Raw genomic sequence first — 18,392 nt, forward strand, 5'->3', positions numbered from 1 at the left:
ACCTTGAGACTTATAGACAGCAGCATGAGCTAATGAGAAGGAATATTGAAGCTAGGACCCTGGCAACATCAGCTGTCATCTGCAATGTCTCATAGTGACCACTGGGGTTTTTTAGGGTCATGGATAAAAGTGCTGGACTCCTCCCCTCTTTGTTCTTCCAGTTTGTCTCTCCAGATATGGCTGTTTGTTTTGGTCTCTCTCTTCAGCCATGAACTACAGCTGAAATTAAGCTGCAGACTTTTTCACATTCGTTTGTAACCTTTTCATTAACTAAATCCTTGTAGTTCTTCAATACTAAAAAACTGTCTCAAGACCTCTTGCTTTGCTGCTTTCTCACCAAACTGGTTTTGCTTTGCTGTTTGGGGACTGAACTGCCATTCTTCCTCTACAAAATTACCCCAGTAGTTTTTTCATCTGCTCTGTCCCAGGCTTGTCTCTCTCCTCCTCCTCTGACAGGGTGATCTGTGTGTAAGACCCTGCTGATTCCATAGCTTTCTAGGAACATCTCCATTTTGAAAGACCCCAGTTCAAAATCTGGACCTTGTAACTTTTCTTGACTCCGTCTTTGAGAAAACCTTTTTTTCTTATTCAGGTTAATTACTTTCTTCACCATTCTCAGAGCACCAGGCCCATAACCCTGTTGAGGGGTGTGAGGAGAAACATTAAAACTCACACACAGCAGAGTATGCTCCGGTAGTAAAGAAGTTCAGCCCAAGAGATTATCTGGAGACATTAGGTTGAGTTCAGAAAGAATAACTCACAAATAAAGATTCATTGAGAAACTAAAATATCACATTCAGAGAAAGATACCCAAACAGGCCGTAGCCCTCAACAACAACTGAACCGTTGGTGCTAACTGATCAAGAGACAGACCTATTAAAATCTCATCATGCCTCTAGTGGCCAGAAGAGGTCAGTGCAATTCTGTAGAATGCTCACTTCTAACAGCACACAGAGCAGGGCCTGGGAGCTAGAGCCAAATCTGTGAAATAATGCAAAGTTCCTTCCAGCCATCTGTTTTTTAACTGGCTAAGTCCTGCCATAAAGATGGGCTTATTTTGACTTTGAGTATTTTGGCCCATTTTATCTAGGTAGAAAATTAATGCATGGGTAAGGGCTGCTCCAGGACTTTGACTGGGCTGCTCCAGGACTTTGGGAGCCCTTGGCTCATGACTGCTGAGAAGTCCCCTCCTTCTTAGGGGGTAGTTTTTATGGGGGAATACAGCAGTGGCACTTCCTCCCCCTCCCTATTAAGAATGAGGGGATGCAGTGGCAACAGCAGCTCCTCCCACCCTCATTAATGATGGGAAGAGTGGCCGCAACTCTTTGAAGGTGAGAATGAAGAGCTGCTGCCAGAGGGACTCAGTGGCCGCTCATTCTTCATGTCAGCAAATGGAGGAAGGATGTGATGAAGGTGGCAAAAGCAGCAGGTCTTCTTCCTCAACTTGGAGGATGAGAAGATCTGTTTGTGGATGGTGAGGATCGGAGGCAGAAGGGGCTTTCTGAGTGCTGTGCTTCTGCTACCTTCTCCCACCCACCCCACTATTTGTGAATGGGAATGTCCTCCAGAGACAGAGATGTTCCCATTTGCAGATGAAGAGGTAGGTGGAAACCGTGGTGTGACAAATTTGCAGCAGTGCTGCTTTCTCTGGCACCCCTCCCAGTATGGGCCCAGGAGGGTCATCTGAGAACCCACTTATTGTCATGCCACTACGGGATATTGTGCGAGGATGCACTGTTACTTGTATAGAGGAAGTAGGGTACAAACTGTCTTAATATTATAATTGTAATTCTCTTGTAGCAGGGAAATCCATTCACTATGCCTTATTTCACTAATGCAATGTAGAAAATGGGCCTGAATTTTTCTAAGTCATACCACTGTTGTCTTACACAAGACTTTTGGTCTCTACCAATTGGTTTTTGTTTAAGGGATTTGGAGAAGTAGATTCCTCCCCCCACCCCGTACCTGGTAAAATTCCAGAAAATAGATTCTTATGAGTACAGCACAGCCTGTACACTTTCTGGCTCTGTGAAATCTTCTGATCCATTGAGTCAGCCATATAAAATAATAGGTACACTGACCCCACAGATAGCTGTGTCAGGCCATTGTGGGGGGGATCAGAAAGGGACAATATGTTGATTGTCCAACCATAATTTTCAAAGCAGTCTATGAACTTTTAAATTGCACAAACTTCTTCATCAGGTTGAATATTTAAAAAATCAAAAGGAGAAAATATACTAATAGTGTGTGGCTGAATGTCAACCTTGTTGTATAAGGTAGGAAGTATTTTAAACATCCCTTTTGAGTTATTCTTTTGGGTTGATCAAGTCCAATGGCTGATTGTAAAAGCCTCCACAATTGAACTATCTAGATCAGGGTTTCTTAACTTTGGGCCCCCAGATGTTGTTGGACTACAACTCCCAGAATCCCCAGACATGGCCTTTGTGGCTGAGGATTCTGGGAGTTGTAGTCCAACAACATCTGGGGGTCCAAGGTTAAGAAACCCCGATCTAGATGGGGCCATAGCTCATGGAACTATCTAAGTGTAAATAGAAAGCCCTTTTCATAGGCCATTCACATGTATTAGGTAAGGGGGTATGACATCATATTGATAGGCTCTGGCCTGATTTATCTGCTTTCACTAAAGTGTCTGAATGAAAAGACCCCAATGAGTACAACTGTATGTACAGAGGGCTGTCTTCATGTGCTTGAAAACCCTAAGTCAGGGTTTCTTAAACTTGGGCCCCTAGATGTTGATGGACTACAACTACTATCATCCCCAGGCATGGACTTTGTGGCTGAGGATGATGGGAGTTGTAGTCCAACAACATCTGGGGGCCCAAGGTTAAGAAACCCTGCCCTAGGTTACATGCACAGTGGCTCATCCTGAGTTACATGTGTGGAAAGCCTTACAATGAACATACGTAATTTTGGGGTGGAGCATAGTGCTCATGAGTTCACTTGCATATCTGAAAAGGACTATAGGCATTTTTTTTACATAGCTTCATATTGCATTCTTTCCCCCCATTCATATTATATATTATCTATTGCATTCATATTGCATTCTATAGCTGAGCAGTCAGCTATAGTCTTCTCCTTAACAAGTATTTTCCTTCAAAAAATTCAACAGAAACCTGCACAACCTAAGGACCAGCTGCCTGAAAATGTTTGCTTTGTAAAAGCGGTTGCTTTTCTACAGCATGATCAAAAAGCCAGCTTGGGGAAGGCAACAAAGATGGTTCGAGGTATGACTTCATCTTGAACAAAAGAAATTAGAATGGCCAGAGAGATCTTAATGGCCAAGAACTAGTGTCTTATACCAGTCCCCTGACTTTATGGCAAGGTTTTCTAACTAGACAGTCTTGTGATCCTGGAAAGCCAGTGGGCTGCTTCCACCAGGGTAACATCAGTACAATGTATTCATGATCTTCTATACTCCCAGCACAAATGCTGAGAATTAAAAATAGCACTCATTAAAACACAGGATACAGTCTGCTTAACAGGGAGGAGAACTGCTGTTGTGGTAGTGAGCATGAATTGTTCCCTTTGTTAAGAAGGATCTATCTTGGTTTGCATTTGGATGGGACACTATATGTGAGCACTGTAAGATATTCCCCTTAGGGAATAGGGCTGCTCTGGGAAGAGCACTTGCATGCCTGCATGCAGAAGGTTCCAAGTTCCCTCCCTGGCATCTCCAAGATAGGGCTGAGAGAGACTTCTGCCTGCAACCTTGGAGAAGCTGCTGCCAGTCAGTGTAGAATACAGTACTGAGCTAGATGGGCCAATATGGGCTTCCTGTGTTCCTATGTAATGTCATCGGACACTCCTCCAGTGTCATCACCAGCACACATCAATCACAGAGAAGCACACCAGCCTTTTATGGGAGCCGCTCCTACTAACCTTAGTAGAAGGAAGGCTCCTTTAGCATTTTATTTCCTTTCCTTTGTTGTTTATATGACAAGTTACTTTTAATGTCTCTATTAAATAATCAGACTTTTACATTGTTCTAATATTGCATTTCTTAGTATTCATTTTTGAAATGATTTTTTTAAAATTGCTTATTAGGGCTGCATGCATCTTTAAAGAGTGATGTGGGGAAAGACTTTGTTCCCCCCAAAGCAGCATGGCATTTGGAATTAAAGCTAGAGTTCTCAGTGCCCTCTGTCTTTCTCTGCACCAACAAACTGCATAGATCATGAAACTTATACATTCTCTATTTTTCATGTGTGTGTGTGTATCTGTGTGTGTGTGCACACATACACATTGTGTGTGTTTGTGTATGTGTGTGTGATTCAATGTTATTCACAGTGTGAATAATGAAAGCATTCTCTCTTAGCTATTTTGTTCTCATATGTTTTCCTCTGCCGTAGACTTTCATGTCTTTTTTCATTAGCTTTAAAGTCTTTCTTCCACTGGGATAATAGCAAAACCCTATCTCCATCCAATTGCAATTCTAGCTGTTCTCTGCGGGTTGCATATATTTCCAGTTTGTTGCTTGGAGAGCTAGAAATACCACTCAAGATAGTCTTAATGAGAGATGCTTTACTCCCCAAACAATACACTGAAAATGTTCCCAGAATATGAAGAGTGGGCTGTGTGATCTCAGCTTTTTAGGTGCCTCCTTTTCTCTTGTGTTTCTTGCATGTTATATACATCTGCATACTTTACTGTAAATAACTGACAGCTGTTTATGCTTTATTTGTGCTATATCTATGGCTGGTTATGTGAAAGGAAGAGCCAGATTTGGTCCCAATTTTGAAAGACTTAATTGGCAAACGAAAATATTTATCACATGCTGCTCCAAAAATTACTCAGTGCTTTTACATGTTGGCCAGATAAATTGCCCAGATGATGTGTGGTTTGATTTTAGGCTGTGTTTGCAGCTATCACGTTACATTGCTATAGCTACAGCTCCATCCATCCCTGTGTTAATTTATTTTTTAAGGCAAATTGCCACTCTACCATTTCTGCTCAGGAAAGGAATGTTGTCTCATTTTGTAGCTCTCAGTGACTGCATGTTGCTTACTCTCTCCCCCCTGTCGAGATCCCTGGGGTTCTGTTCACTTGGATTCCTGCATTTAACAGCTTGCTAGAGTACTGTTGAGATGAGGGCAAAGCTTCTGCCTGCTTTACCTGTATCAAAACATCCACATTTCTTCACTAAAATGTAAGCTCTAAGATATACTTAGCAATAGATCCTTGCATTAGAATTAATGATAGTATTTTATCAATGTTTAATATTGGGTTTAAAACATTCAACTAATTCATTAATTAATTAGATTGATTAAAACCTTTTTTGAGCAACTAAAAAGGTGTCCCAATTAATCAGAAAGAAGATCTTTTAAAAATTATATTGTTAGCACAAGTGTTTCCGTAAACACTTAATATGTTAGGCACCAACATAGAAGAAGTTCCCCCTTCTCTTACACACAGGAGAGAATGTCTCTTCCCAAATAAGGGTTGCTGCAACATGTGTGCATCATCTAAACACAAAGTTGAACTTGTGTCTTCAGAAGTATTATTTTTAACCACATACAGATGTATGAATTAAATCGATTCGCCTACAATATGATTGATTTAAATGTGTGTATCTATCTCAGGGTTTCCCAAATTCTTCATACATGAGGCCCAGCTTTTGGGGGGGGGGATTAAAATTGGAGGCACAATTCACCTGACCCTCAGATGGAGCGGGGGCTGTCAGAACAGTGGGCAGGCCACTGGCATCCTCCTCCTCTTTATTACTGTAGGGTAGCCCAGTTAATGTCCACAGTCTGGTACCCACCATTATTTCCCCTTGCTGGGGGTGGGGCTGCCATTTTTGACTCAAAAGTCCTTGCTAGAGTGACTTGCCAAGCTCCTGCAACATTATTCCTGGTGACTTCTAGAGGAATAATATACTATTGGTGGCTGGAACAAATACCACGGCCAACAGCAGTGAGCTCTTCCCCAATTTTGTCTGCCCAGTCCCCATTTTGTTGTTTGTGGATGTTGCAGTGAAATTGGGAGGGGGGGGCAATATTGCAGCAGCACTCGTTAACGTTGCCTCTAGAGACAGCCTCCTCTCCTTTTACCCATGATTTCTGGTGAATACTTGCAGGATTTCCCCCATGTCTGACATCTGTGGTTCAGATTGCAGCAGAGAATTTGCATGTATCCTAACTCCTTACACTGGGAAGATGTCACTGCCCATATCCTGGCAGAGAGAGGGGAGCATCAATGCTGTGTGGGGCTTTGTCTCTCCAGATGGGATAGAGTGCTGCAGCCAACACGGTGTCTTTTGTTCTCAGGGCCTCCTTCAGCGCCTCTCATGGCGCATAGTTTGGGAATCACTAATTTATCTAAAAATCTTTGTCTTTCTCCAGTACTTCTTTTGCATCTCTGTCACCAAAGAGTCCTGCTTTCCCCCCAACTGGTTTTCAAATTCTGATTTCTTTCAAGAAAATGTTGATAATAGGTTTTCCATATAATTAGCAATGTGTCCGTCAGATTCCTTCTTGGCTTGCTTGATTGCCAGTTAACGTTTGTTTTGCTGGAGTTTGTGTACTTTTTCTCCCCCGCATTACAACACCAACAAGGTTGGTATCATCAACACAGTTTTACTTCAGTAGTGGGGCAACTGACAACTGTTTATACTGTATTTAAGCCAGTGTAAAATGAATCCGTACTCAACTATTACTGGTCCCATCTGATTGTTGTTATATTGCAGCAAGAGCGATAGGTGGGAGGCACTTCCACAGATTGCACTATAGCTCTGAGATTACGTGGCTTTAAAACCAAGGGGAAATTAAGGAGCGCAAGACCTCAGACTTCATTCTGTGCAGTGTGAGAATCATCCAAAGTGCTTAGCTTTTCCATGCCTGCTTCCATTTGCAGCAGACCACATGCTGTGTTTGCCAGTGTCAGGAAAAAATGGCCTTGCTTTCAATGTGAAAGAGTGATGGAGATACTGGTGACTAGTGGTTGCCTGCATGTCTCTCAGACCCGTAACATGTACTGTATAGCGGACAGCATGGGACTCAAATAAAACAAATCATTCATTTTGTTAGTTTGATATGAGGGGTCATTTGAACATTTTATGTTTGTCTTTAGTTTCCTCTCTGCCCCGGTACTACTACTCTACTACCATTACTACTATTACTACTATGAGTATTTATATACTGCTTTCAAAAAAGTTCTCAAAGCAGTTTACATAATAAATAGATAAACAAACAAACAATAAAATAAGATGGTTTTCTTGTCTTCAAAGGGCTCACTATACACAAGAAACAAAAGGCAGACACCCACAACAGCCATTGGAGAGAGACTGTGCTGGTGCTGAATAGGGACAATTGCTCACCCCCTGCTAAATATAAGAGAATCAGCAATTTAAAAGATGCCTCTTTGCTCAGATAGCAGGAGATTGATGGAGGCGTGTGGGGCTGGTTCTTTACAAGGCAGGGATTTTTCCATTGATCTGACTTATTCCTTCCAGAACTGTGTAAAGAAGCCAAACTGGATGGCAGGATGTTTTAGCTTCTTGGAAGAAGAGTGAGTAACTATATACATCCTGATGTTATCCAAAGCAAAAATGAATGAACTGAGCTGAACTTCTGGTTGGTTTGTATTCTTCCTCAGCTGGTCAGTGACCATTATGTGCTTCCTTTCATCTCACTTGGTGCCTTTGACTGCATATTTTACCGCCCTGAGCCATTTTTGGAAGGGTATTGATAGAAATCAATATTAATGGATTTTAAAAAATTGATTGATTGATAGAGATCAATATTTATAAAAAAATATTGATAGAAATCAATAATAATAATAATAATAATAATAATAATAATAATAATAATAAATTAATTAATTAACTAGCTGATCCGGCACAGAGCATCTCCATCACTTGTTCATCCTCCCTTCAGCCCCAGTCTATTCTCCTCCTCTCAGGCTGCTTTCCCTCCAGCAGCACATTCTCTCACCGGCCGGCCTGGCCGGTGCTTCGCTTCCCTGCCCACCCACCAGCTGGCCTGGCTGACACTTTCCTTTCCCTTCCCCGCCTGCTGGCCTGGCCAGTGCTTTCCCTCCCTCCCTACCCACAGCACTTTCTTCCACTGGCTGGCCTGGCTAGTGCTTCCCTTCCCCTCTCCCCACCCACCGGCAGCGGTTCTCTCGCCGGCCAGCTGGACAGCACTTCCCTTCCCCACCGGCTGGCTGGCCTGGTGCTTTCCCTCAACGGCCAGTTGGCATTTTCCTTCCGGCCGGCCAGCTGCCACCACCATTTTCTCCCCCGTCCCCGTTGCTATTCCCCAGGCAGCTGCTCGCAAACTCACTCAAGAGCTGCCACACATGGGATTAGTGACAGGTATGTTTAGGAGAATTATATATAGATAGATATTCCTTGCTTTTAACTGAAGCCCCACAACTTGGTTTCTGAATCATAAAATGGCAAACACTTCAGTGAGTGTGTGTGTACACACATGGTACTACTGGCTAGAAGGACCATGCTGACAAAGTGATAGCACAGGGTCACACGGAACCCTTTCTGCTCAGTTATCAGATATGGTGGGTGGGTGGGGGCGCTGGTGTTTTAATCCGTTCCCAACAAGTACAATAGATTGTAAGTTGGATTGAGTTGAACCTGGAACCTGTCGATCAAGTGCAAAAGCAGCTTACAAAGGAGCACCGGTTTATTCTGTGTAGAGACTCTTGCCCTCCTTTCTGCATGAAGAAGTGTTCTGTGAAATATGAACAATTGCCATTGTACCAACCAAACTGGAAAGGTGGTCATCTGTCAGCACTAGGCTGGAGGCAAATGGGTGTCCAGGTACAAATTCTACTGAAGAACGTAGGCAGAGCCTAGCAAATAGATTCACATGCATTTATCAGAAGAGAGAGTCAGCCACAGACCAGGGCCCAAGCCCAGAATTCCACCCAAAAGGGTTTTGGCAGGAATGCAGGGCAACTGCAGCCAGAAAGGCAAGGAAGCATATAAAAGGAGCAGGGAGTGGCAAGGGTATCCAGAAGCAAGTCAGGGAGTCATCCCAGTGAGGCCAGAGGCAGGCTGTTGTGCTTGCCTGGAGGCATTTGTAATCGGGCATAACCCCTGTACTCTATAGAAAGCCGAGCTGGAAAGGATAACATTTGATCTTTGCAGTGCTGATCTTCACTGTAGAGGGGGAAATGTACAGGCACAGTTTGAGTACTAGTATGTTTTCCTGTGTGTGGATAACAGGAGCATCAAGGGACACAGAAGCATAGCACAGAAGGCAAGCTTAGACTTCCCAATGGCACAGACTGAGGTAAAGTATGCCGCTCTACTGCTGCTTTTGTAAAAAGAAAAAGCCATCAGAAAATGCATTCAAACAGCTCTCCCCCCACCCCCACCCTCATGTTTAGTTTGGTCCTGAGTCTTGCTAAAGTTGCAAAAAGTACTTAGAACGGGCTGTACTGATTGTTCTGCCTGTGCAGTGTTACAAGCCATAACGTCACACCATTCCTGAAAGTAAATGCAAAGTGTCTGATGGTGTCACCTTTCCATAGTCTCCTGTTTGGAAACACCTGCTGCTTTTCATTTTGGAGGTTCTTGTCATTGATCATGGTTTTGTTGCTCCTGTTCTGGCATTATCTCCCTGTGGTTTTGTAATTGACCGTTTTCAGTCTCTCGTGTGCATGTTCCTACCGGACTTCTTTTTCAGAAGCCTCACCAGTCTAGGCTTCTGCGCCCAAACCTGTTCTTATAATGGTCTGAAAGTTATGTGGACTGTGCAATCTTAATTATAGACTCTGCCTCTCACAGGAGACAGAGAAGTGAATGATTGCATGGAATGGGGTTCCCACTGAGTGGCTCCAGAGAACTTGAACCAGCCCTGCTTGCAGAAAGAGTTTGCAGTGAAGCCATCACAATTTAATAGAAATCACAGCTGGAGAGAACTCTTATTGCCAAGCAGAACAAGCTTTTTCATAAGTTTTGTTTAAAAAGTTTTATTTTAGCTTAGCTACTGTAATTAAGGGGCACCTTATCCTAATTCCTTTAAGAAAGAAGATCAGTGAACCACCTAGTTGCACCTTGCGGCTCCCAGTAGGATAATACCCATGAACGAGACAATACATTACATAGGTTTTAGAAGGGAATGGAGGTAGTTTTTAACTATTTGCGAGGAGATGTGACAAAATAACAGGGTCTCCTTGATCAGGGCTGTCCCTAGTGGGGTGCGGGGCTGGGGGCGAATCAGCATGTGCAGGGCCTCCTTAACATTTCATATCAATACAGAATCATACTGACTGACATATTGTGTAAATAGTGTGAGTGAATTACTAAGGGTTTTGGACATGTCCAACCAGCTTGGACATGTAGTGCATTTGTAATGAAATGAAATAAAATAAAAGCACAACACATGCTTCACAGTTTTCACTCAATATGGTGGTCTTGGACTGTAATAAAGATGATTGGTTGTTTGTCATTCAGACCTTCTAGATTGCAAACCAACTTGAGCATAGTGCATTTATAAATACATATATATAGTTCGTTTATTCCAGAAGTTTCTGTAATTTTCTGCGATGAAACAAGCCACTGATAGGACTGATTGTGTTATTAAAAATTCAAAAAAAAAATTAAATACCAACCGTTTGTCCAATCCACTTTAAATATATATAGCCTTCCCTCCCTGCCCTATATCTGCGCTCAATACCAAAGCCCTATACCAAGTCATTCCAGGTGATCTAAACGCTGGGGCAGAAAGAGAGGGGTGTTTTACCCTTTTTAAAAATAAATGCAAAGGGTGGATTCCTTCATATTGGGGTGGAATGATCATTTCAGACATTTTTGTAATTCAGTTCCAGATATTTTTGTAATTTTCTGCCATGAAACAAGCCACTTGGACTCTTTTTGGATGTTTTTTGTTAAATTAAAAATTATTTTAAAAATCAACAAATTGGAATGGATTGGGCAGATTAAATATTCAGAGCCTTCCCAATCTGCCCCACATCTGTGCCTGATATCAAAGCCCCATGGCAAACCATTCCCTAAATATTCAGGGTGGGGGGCGGTATAACCACCAAAAGGAAATTGCATTATACTACATTACTAGGTCTGAGGACGATCAGCAGGCACAGGCAGAGCAGGGCAGGGCAGAGGGTCTGCACAGTGCTGTGGTGGGCATGGGCACTCTGAGTGCTGGCCACTCTGCCTCCTTCCTTCCTTCCAGGCTGCCTGCAGTAGGCAGCCTGTCTGCCAGCTGGCACTGGAGGCTTCAGGGAGACCAGCAGCTAGAGGCCTCTCAGGAGGCCCGCCCACCCAGTAAACAGCTGAGAGGCAGTAGTGGAGAGCGAGGGAGCTGTAGGAGCTTTCTTGCAGGGCGCCTTTCAATAAGAGGCAAGCCTCACTAAAAAAAGGTTGGTTCTCGGCTGGGCCAAGAAAAGATAAATTACTGGGACTGGGAGAGAGAACAGGGCAGGCTGCAATGTGCCCAGAGCAGAGCCTGTGCCAGCTCGGGGCGCTCATCCTGGTTGCCCCGCCTTAAGGATGTCCCTGACCTTGATCCTCCTTTTCCAGATATTAGAATAGGCATGTAAGAACTACCAGCCTAGATCAGACTAATTTTATATCCAGCCAGAAATTCTTTTTCTAACAGTGACCAGTCCTGGATGACTTTGATTTTGGGCAACCTCCTGGAACTCTCAAAATATATAATGGATTGTTTTATTGTAGACAAATTTGGGAAAGTCATGGCTGTATGTGTTAAGGCAGGGGTCCTCAAACTTGGTCAGCCTTTGTAGGTGGGGTTGATGGGGGTTGTAGTCCAACAACATCTGGGGACCCAAGTTTGAGAACCCCTGTACAGAGTATATAATTGGTTATGAAACTCCATATACTTTTAGTATTCTTGGTGAACTGTTTTGACTCTGATATTAGACTCCTCCGTCAGTCCTCAGTGGCTAATTTAATTCTGTTAGGATTTTGATTGCTAAATCTTAGAAGTAAGCCTCCCTGTCTGCATTTGAGGTATGGCTTAGGAAATGTTGGCGTATTATGTTAATGTATAAAATAATATCCATAAAATGATTTGGGGAAAGAAATGTGACTGGGGGAATTAAGTTTAATATGGTCTGGAGTCCATTTATATTGAAGTCACAGCCAGCAGTTGTAATTTCTCAGGATTTCTTAGCTCAGCTTATGTGAGATAATCTTTAAAAACGTTGTGCTCTTTTCATGGCTTTAGATGATATAATTTATTATCATCACTTGTATAATAAGATATATGGTTTGTAACACTTCTATAATTTTATATATGCTGGAGCTTAAGTATAAATATGGTATTAAGATTTTTTCCTTTTTTACCCAACAATTTTATATATTTTTTTAAACAATTGTGTGCAGGATATAAAGCAAATGCAGACTTACTCATAGAGTTCATTTTTTTCTGTGTAAACTTCTTTGACCGCTTTGTGAACTTTTTTGGTGGAAAAGCAGTGTCTACATATTCTTTATTATAAATTATTTCATTAATTCATTAATTAGATTTATAAACCAGCTGATATGAAACATCTCCAGGTGCTTCACATAACTAGGGTTGCGCATTTTGTATTTTTTCTGTTTCGATTTGTACCAAATCCGAATCAACCCCATTTTGTATTTTGTCCGAAATTAAGCCTTCCAAATCACCCCAGTTTTGGTTTGTATCCAAATTATCCGAATCTGAATTAATTCAGATTAAAAAATGGGTCATGTAGTCAAAAGAGTGGATGGGGGTTATAGTGCCCAATGAGTGGAAGCTACCAGAAAAATTTCAAAGGAATTGGGCAAACTTCTGATTTTTGGTGAATTTTTGAAGTTTGAGTGTCTTTCAGATTTTCCCCATAGGGTATGATGGCGGTCTCAGAAAAAGTATAGCTTCATGCGGGGGCTGGGGGTGGCCCAGGGTGGAGTGTGGTTAGTGGTAGTGCCCAGTTGGTACAAGGAAGTTACCACAATTTTTTCAGAGGAATTTGGCAAAGGGCTGATTTTTAAAGAATTAATGAAGTTACGCATCTTTCAGATTTTTCTCGTAGGGTAGAATGGAGGTTTCTGCAGTCCCATAACTCCACTTGAGGGGCACTGGGGTGGCCCAGAGGAAGTGGCGGTGTAGTACACATAGGGTGCCAACCACCCACATGGGTTGCCAACCCATGAAGTACAGGGTTTTGTTGTTCTAGAGGTGTTCTGAGAGTAGATTCTCTAGTAGCATATGAGAGTGGATTCACGGTTTTTCATTAAAAATCTCATTTGCTACCAGAGAATCTAAACTCAACACCTCAGAAACAACAAAGCTCAGTACCCCAATGGGTTAGCAATCCAGGGGGGTGGTTGGCACCCTCTGTGCACTACACTACCACTCGCTTCGGGCCATCTTAGTGCCCCCCAGGTAGAGTTATGGGGCTGCCAAAACCTCCATTATTCCCTATGGGGGGAAATCTTAAAGATGTGTAAACCTCAAAAATTCCTAAGAAATCAGCCTTTCGCCCTATTTGGAATCTGGGTGCACCACCCTTGGGGCACTGCCACCCAACCCACTATGTTTTGCACCTGAAGCCCCACATAAACAAGTTGAAAGAGTGAAGAGAATGATGAACAACAACGACACTTAGTTTTTTTGGCAGTTATTTGAGAATTTTGGGTGTGAGCCTGTCCCTATGGCACTAGCACAGCAGCACAACCCATTTGTGGATACTAGAAATCTTTCAATAAAAACACTCCCTCCCCATGGAACAGTGACCACAAGTCATTTGAGATTGCAAGATAGACCAATGAGCCAGCGTGGTGTAGTGGTTAGAGTGCTGGACTAGGACCAGGGAGACCCGAGTTCAAATCCCCATTCAGCCATGATACTAGCTGGGTGACTCTGGGCCAGTCACTTCTCTCAGCCTAACCTACTTCACAGGGTTGTTGTGAGGAGAAACCTAAGTTTGTAGTACACCGCTCTGGGCTCCTTGGAGGAAGAGTGGGATATAAAATGTAAAAAATAAAATTAAAATAAAATAAAATTGCCTTGGTACTATGGAACAGCTTCAAATTTAACTGAAGTGGAGTGAGCCGTAGCCCAAACAAATCAGCCTACTGTTCAGGATTGTTGAGATTTATCATCACTGCATTTAAGAAAGTGCAAAACCATGGATCATGGTTACAAGAAAGAGAGAAGCAACTAAGATTTCTGGGGATGTCAATAGATTGACAGGAATATTCCCCACCCCGCTCCTTTTGTCTCCTGTAGTCCCATGTGGATGACCTGTCCCTGCAGTGGCAAAAGTTGTGAACCACTGACTTAGACATCATGTCCCACCAAATTACAATGTGGCCTAAATTATATTAGACTGCTCAACTTGGGCAACAAAACTTAGACACCACTATAACTCATAAAAATCAGAAGAAGAAGAAAATAGCTTTTCAAAAGACCCCTGAACAAGTCAAGAGATTCTTTCTAAACCTTTTGAAAGAAAAACCTGTGTTATTTCAGAACTTTCCTAACCAGCTTCTCGAAAAGCTTCTCCACACATTTTATACCATGGCTTTTAGCAAGTGCTTTGGAATTGCATTGAGCTCCCAAAGATATTTGGGTATTTCTGTCTCAAAATGCTGTCTTCCAAATCCCTTTTTTCATTTCAATCACACTGAATACAACACTTAACTAAACCATTCATGCTCAACAGCTTTTTGCATATCTTATCTTCTGCTAATCACTCAGTGCCTCAGCTGGAGTGGAGAGAGTCAGAGAAGTCAATTTGAATTGCAATGCTTTTCTGAAGAACAAAGCATTCTGTCCGAAACACAGGCATTTTGATTTGGAAACAAAAATCTCTGTTTTTTAATTCTTGATTTTGTTTTGGTTACAAAACCTCCGAAATTGCCATTTTCAAGCACAAAATGTTTTGTACCCAAATCAAAATGCACAAGCCTACACATAACATTCAAAAATTAAAAACAGTCAACAATTAAAACAATTAAAAGCTATTTAAAACACTTCAAAAACAAAGCAATATTAAAACAAAGCAATTAAAGCTTTAATTTAACCTCTGCTAACTTGGCAAAGAGGCACCTTTTAATGTGGTGATTCTCTTCATTTAGCAGGGGGAGAGTAACTGGCCCTATCCACCCCCAGCACAGTACCTCCAGTGACTGTTGCTGGTGTCTATCTTCTGTTTCTTTTAGATTGTGAGCCCTTTGTGGACAGGGATCCATCTTATTTATTTATTATTTCTCTGTGTAAACCGCCCTGAGCCATTTTTGGAAGGGCGGTATAGAAATCAAATGAATGAATGAATGATATAAAGATTTCTTTAACTAAAAGGCTGAAAAAAATGGGATGTCTTAAGAGCTTCCTTGAAGGCAGCCAGAGATGGGGACAGGGAGTACATTCCAAAGTCTCAGGGTGGCCATAAAGAAAACCCGATTCTGAATCACAACCAAATGAGGCAGTGGGGTTCATGACGAAGGAGATGTTTTCTTAAATACCATGGGCTCAAGCTGTTAAGGGCTTTATGTAATGATAATTCATGTACTAATTAATATTATAATTTTGTCACTGATTCTGTTCTTTGTGCTCCTAGCATCATGAACTGTGTTTTGGGCATGGGATGAGTGAGTACTGGAAAGTAGATATTGTCTATATAACTAAATAACCTGGTATCACATTCTCTTGACACTTTGATTCAGGTTCCCTCTCAAGTGGGTATTCCTAGATAGGCTATGTGGGTGGAGGCCTCTGGGTGCTTTTTGAGTCTGGACGTCCTTTTCTTCAGGGATCCCAATGATCCTAGTGCTTAGTAGTCTTGGCTAACTGGCATCCATTAATTTCTTTTTATTCTTTTCTGAATCAAATGATATTGTTCACCTAACCTTGCACTAGAGTTTTTCCATGTGTTGAAGTTCTGCCTGGAAGATGCTGGAGAAATAAAAAATGCAGCCTAATGCTTGTATCAAACCTACAGTGTGCCACTTAAATATGATCATAAACTAAATATTGGCTTATACCAATAGTGAGTCTTTTATGAAGCGTGTCCTATGTTACTGACAATTATTTTTCCCAGTGGGCTTCTTAAAGTTTCATAGCATACAATCTTGTACTGTAGAAGTGAGGCATTCGTATATGTGCTGGTTAGGAAGCTATTAATTTATAATCACAGGTAGTCTTGTTAGGAAAGAGTATAACATGATTAAAAGCAGTTTAGGGAACAGGAAAGTGAAGAGGCTAATGATCTCATGCTGTTTCCTGATGGCAATGACGCAGCATCACTGCTTCAAAGGTGTGAAGAGATATTAATGAATTATCCCTTCAATAAAAATGATACATGCAGTGTTGCAAATAGCTTTAGAAGAAACTTTGCAGAAGGATCCTTGAGTGTTAAGTGATGTTTTAAGCATTGCTACCTATTTCTTGTCTTTGATTTTTTTTTTTTTCCAAATAGGCGCACAAGCAGGGAGCAACAGAAAACCATGCACAAGAGACAGATTCTGTGAAATGGTACCTGCCTCCTTTCTGGAGCAATCACCCAGGAAGGAACTCACAGTGCAAGGTGGGAGTTCTTTGAAAGACAAATATCCATCCAAAGGCACTTCAAAGTCCAAAGAGATCCAGGCCCAAAGCTTTCTGAAACCCAAAACCTCTGTTTCTGATTATGGGTGCCACATAAAGGCTTTCTCAAAAACAATGCTGGATGAAAATGATATGCACAGAAAAGATCTGTTCCGAAAAGGTAAGCTGCAAATCCTTTCTTCGCGATTAGAGTGCAGTTTTGAATGTGAATGTGCAATCAAATCTTACACTTTTAATGGGAAGCCTGTCTGTTTCTGTCTGTTTTAAAATGCTGTGGAAGAGCAGTTCTGGAGAGTGATTGCTTCACTTAATGCATTTGTATAAAGTTACATTTTGTATAAACTAACTGTGTCCAGGGCCAACTTTGGTACTCCAGCTGTTTTTGAACTAAAACTCCCATAATCCACATCCACAGTGGCCAATATCCAGGGATTATGGGAAATGTAGACCGACATCTACAGGAGGACTGAAGCTGAGCAGCCCTGGCCTAGGTGCTTTCCAGACTAGCTGCTCAACAGCAGCAAAATGCCTCCTTTCAGGCAGGGGCGTAGCAAGGTTGGAGTGGGCCCAGAGACAAGATTTTAAAATGGGCCCCCCACAAAGTCCAGGGCCTCCGCACACCCCAGGACCCCAAGGATTTAAGTCTGATATTCCAAAATAAGTATGTTGCCTGCAAATACATTTCACTGAATACACACACACACACATCACAATATATAGTGATATACATTGAGTACTATACATTTGTATTACTTTTAATGCCTAGAACACACTAGAAAGATGAATTATTAAAATGGACCCCTCGCTGCAGATTAGCAAAGGAGACTTTCAACCATGCAGGGTGAACCTATGTTTGTTTTCCCAGAATTCTGAACAAATTCAGTCAAGTTTGATTGCAGGAGGTTTTTCACAGGAGGCTTTTAAAGCCCTTTAAGACACATCTCCTCTGGAATGGAGGTGCTGCATTCACATGTTGGCCAGATTTACCCTGAAGTCCCTGCAAGTTATTGGGGAGCAGTTCACACACAAGAAAAATAAAATAAAAGCACCACACATGCTTCACAGTTCTCACTCAGACCTTCTGGGTTGCAAAACAACTTGAACATAAGTGCATTTATAAATGAATGAATGAATAAATAAAATTAATAAAATACTGTTCCAGAAGTTTTTGCAATTTTCTGCCATGAAACAAGCCACTTATAGGACTTTTTAGATAGTTTTTTTTAAGTCAGCAAATTTTCCAAGCTGTTTCAAACTAAATATTCAGAGACTTCTCGGTCCCTCCCCCCCCCCCCCCTTTATCCAAGCCCTATGGCAAGCAGATCCCTATATATGGGGGGGGGGCGGGAAAGGTAACCACAAAAAGGAGTTCACACTCTACCTGGCAAATGCTGGTCTGGGTTAAGCAGGGCAGCAAGGGGTCTTCTGCTGCAGAGAACACTCAGGCTGCCTCCTCCTTCCTGGCTTGCTTGGGCCCTACTCGAGTTCAGGCTTCACTGCGGCCTACACCGAGGCCTCCGTGGAAGCCCCGCCCACCCGCCGATCAGCTGAGAGGCGGGAGAAAAGGAGCTCTTTGCAGCTTGCCTGCTGCTTCGATTGCGGGCCAGCAGAACAAGCAGGAGAGACGGCGAAGAGGGCAAGTGGCTGAGAGGCTATGGGGCTGGGCAGGGGGCAATGGGGAGTCACATGAGGTGCCTCTGGGGGGCCCCTCCAGGCAGTGGGGCCCCCAGACAACTGTCTCCCCTTGCCCTATCATTGTTACGCGCCTGCTTTCAGGCAAGTCACATTTGAAATGTAAACAGCAGAGGGGGCACAGTCTTGCGGAAACTAACAACCTGAAGAAACAGCAACTTC

The 18,392-nt window shown here is 42.4% G+C and overlaps 1 protein-coding gene and 1 long non-coding RNA gene across 5 annotated transcripts in view; one reads left to right on the forward strand and one right to left on the reverse strand.

The window, feature by feature from the left end:
- Positions 1-18,059, reverse strand: part of LOC128352348 (uncharacterized) — a 47,045-nt gene extending 28,986 nt beyond the window's left edge. Inside the window, exon 1 of the long non-coding RNA XR_008320345.1 lies at positions 17,920-18,059. This is a non-coding gene — a long non-coding RNA (uncharacterized LOC128352348). The remainder of the gene's footprint in view (positions 1-17,919) is intronic.
- Positions 1-18,392, forward strand: part of C3H10orf90 (chromosome 3 C10orf90 homolog) — a 180,188-nt gene that overhangs the window by 117,944 nt on the left and 43,852 nt on the right. For all 4 annotated transcript variants that reach the window (XM_053312844.1, XM_053312845.1, XM_053312846.1 and 1 more), the window contains exon 4: positions 16,411-16,698. In XM_053312844.1, coding sequence (XP_053168819.1) covers positions 16,411-16,698 — 288 coding nt within the window. The remainder of the gene's footprint in view (positions 1-16,410; positions 16,699-18,392) is intronic.

The sequence above is a fragment of the Hemicordylus capensis genome, chromosome 3 (genome assembly GCF_027244095.1).
Source record: "Hemicordylus capensis ecotype Gifberg chromosome 3, rHemCap1.1.pri, whole genome shotgun sequence".
Lineage (NCBI taxonomy): Eukaryota > Metazoa > Chordata > Lepidosauria > Squamata > Cordylidae > Hemicordylus > Hemicordylus capensis.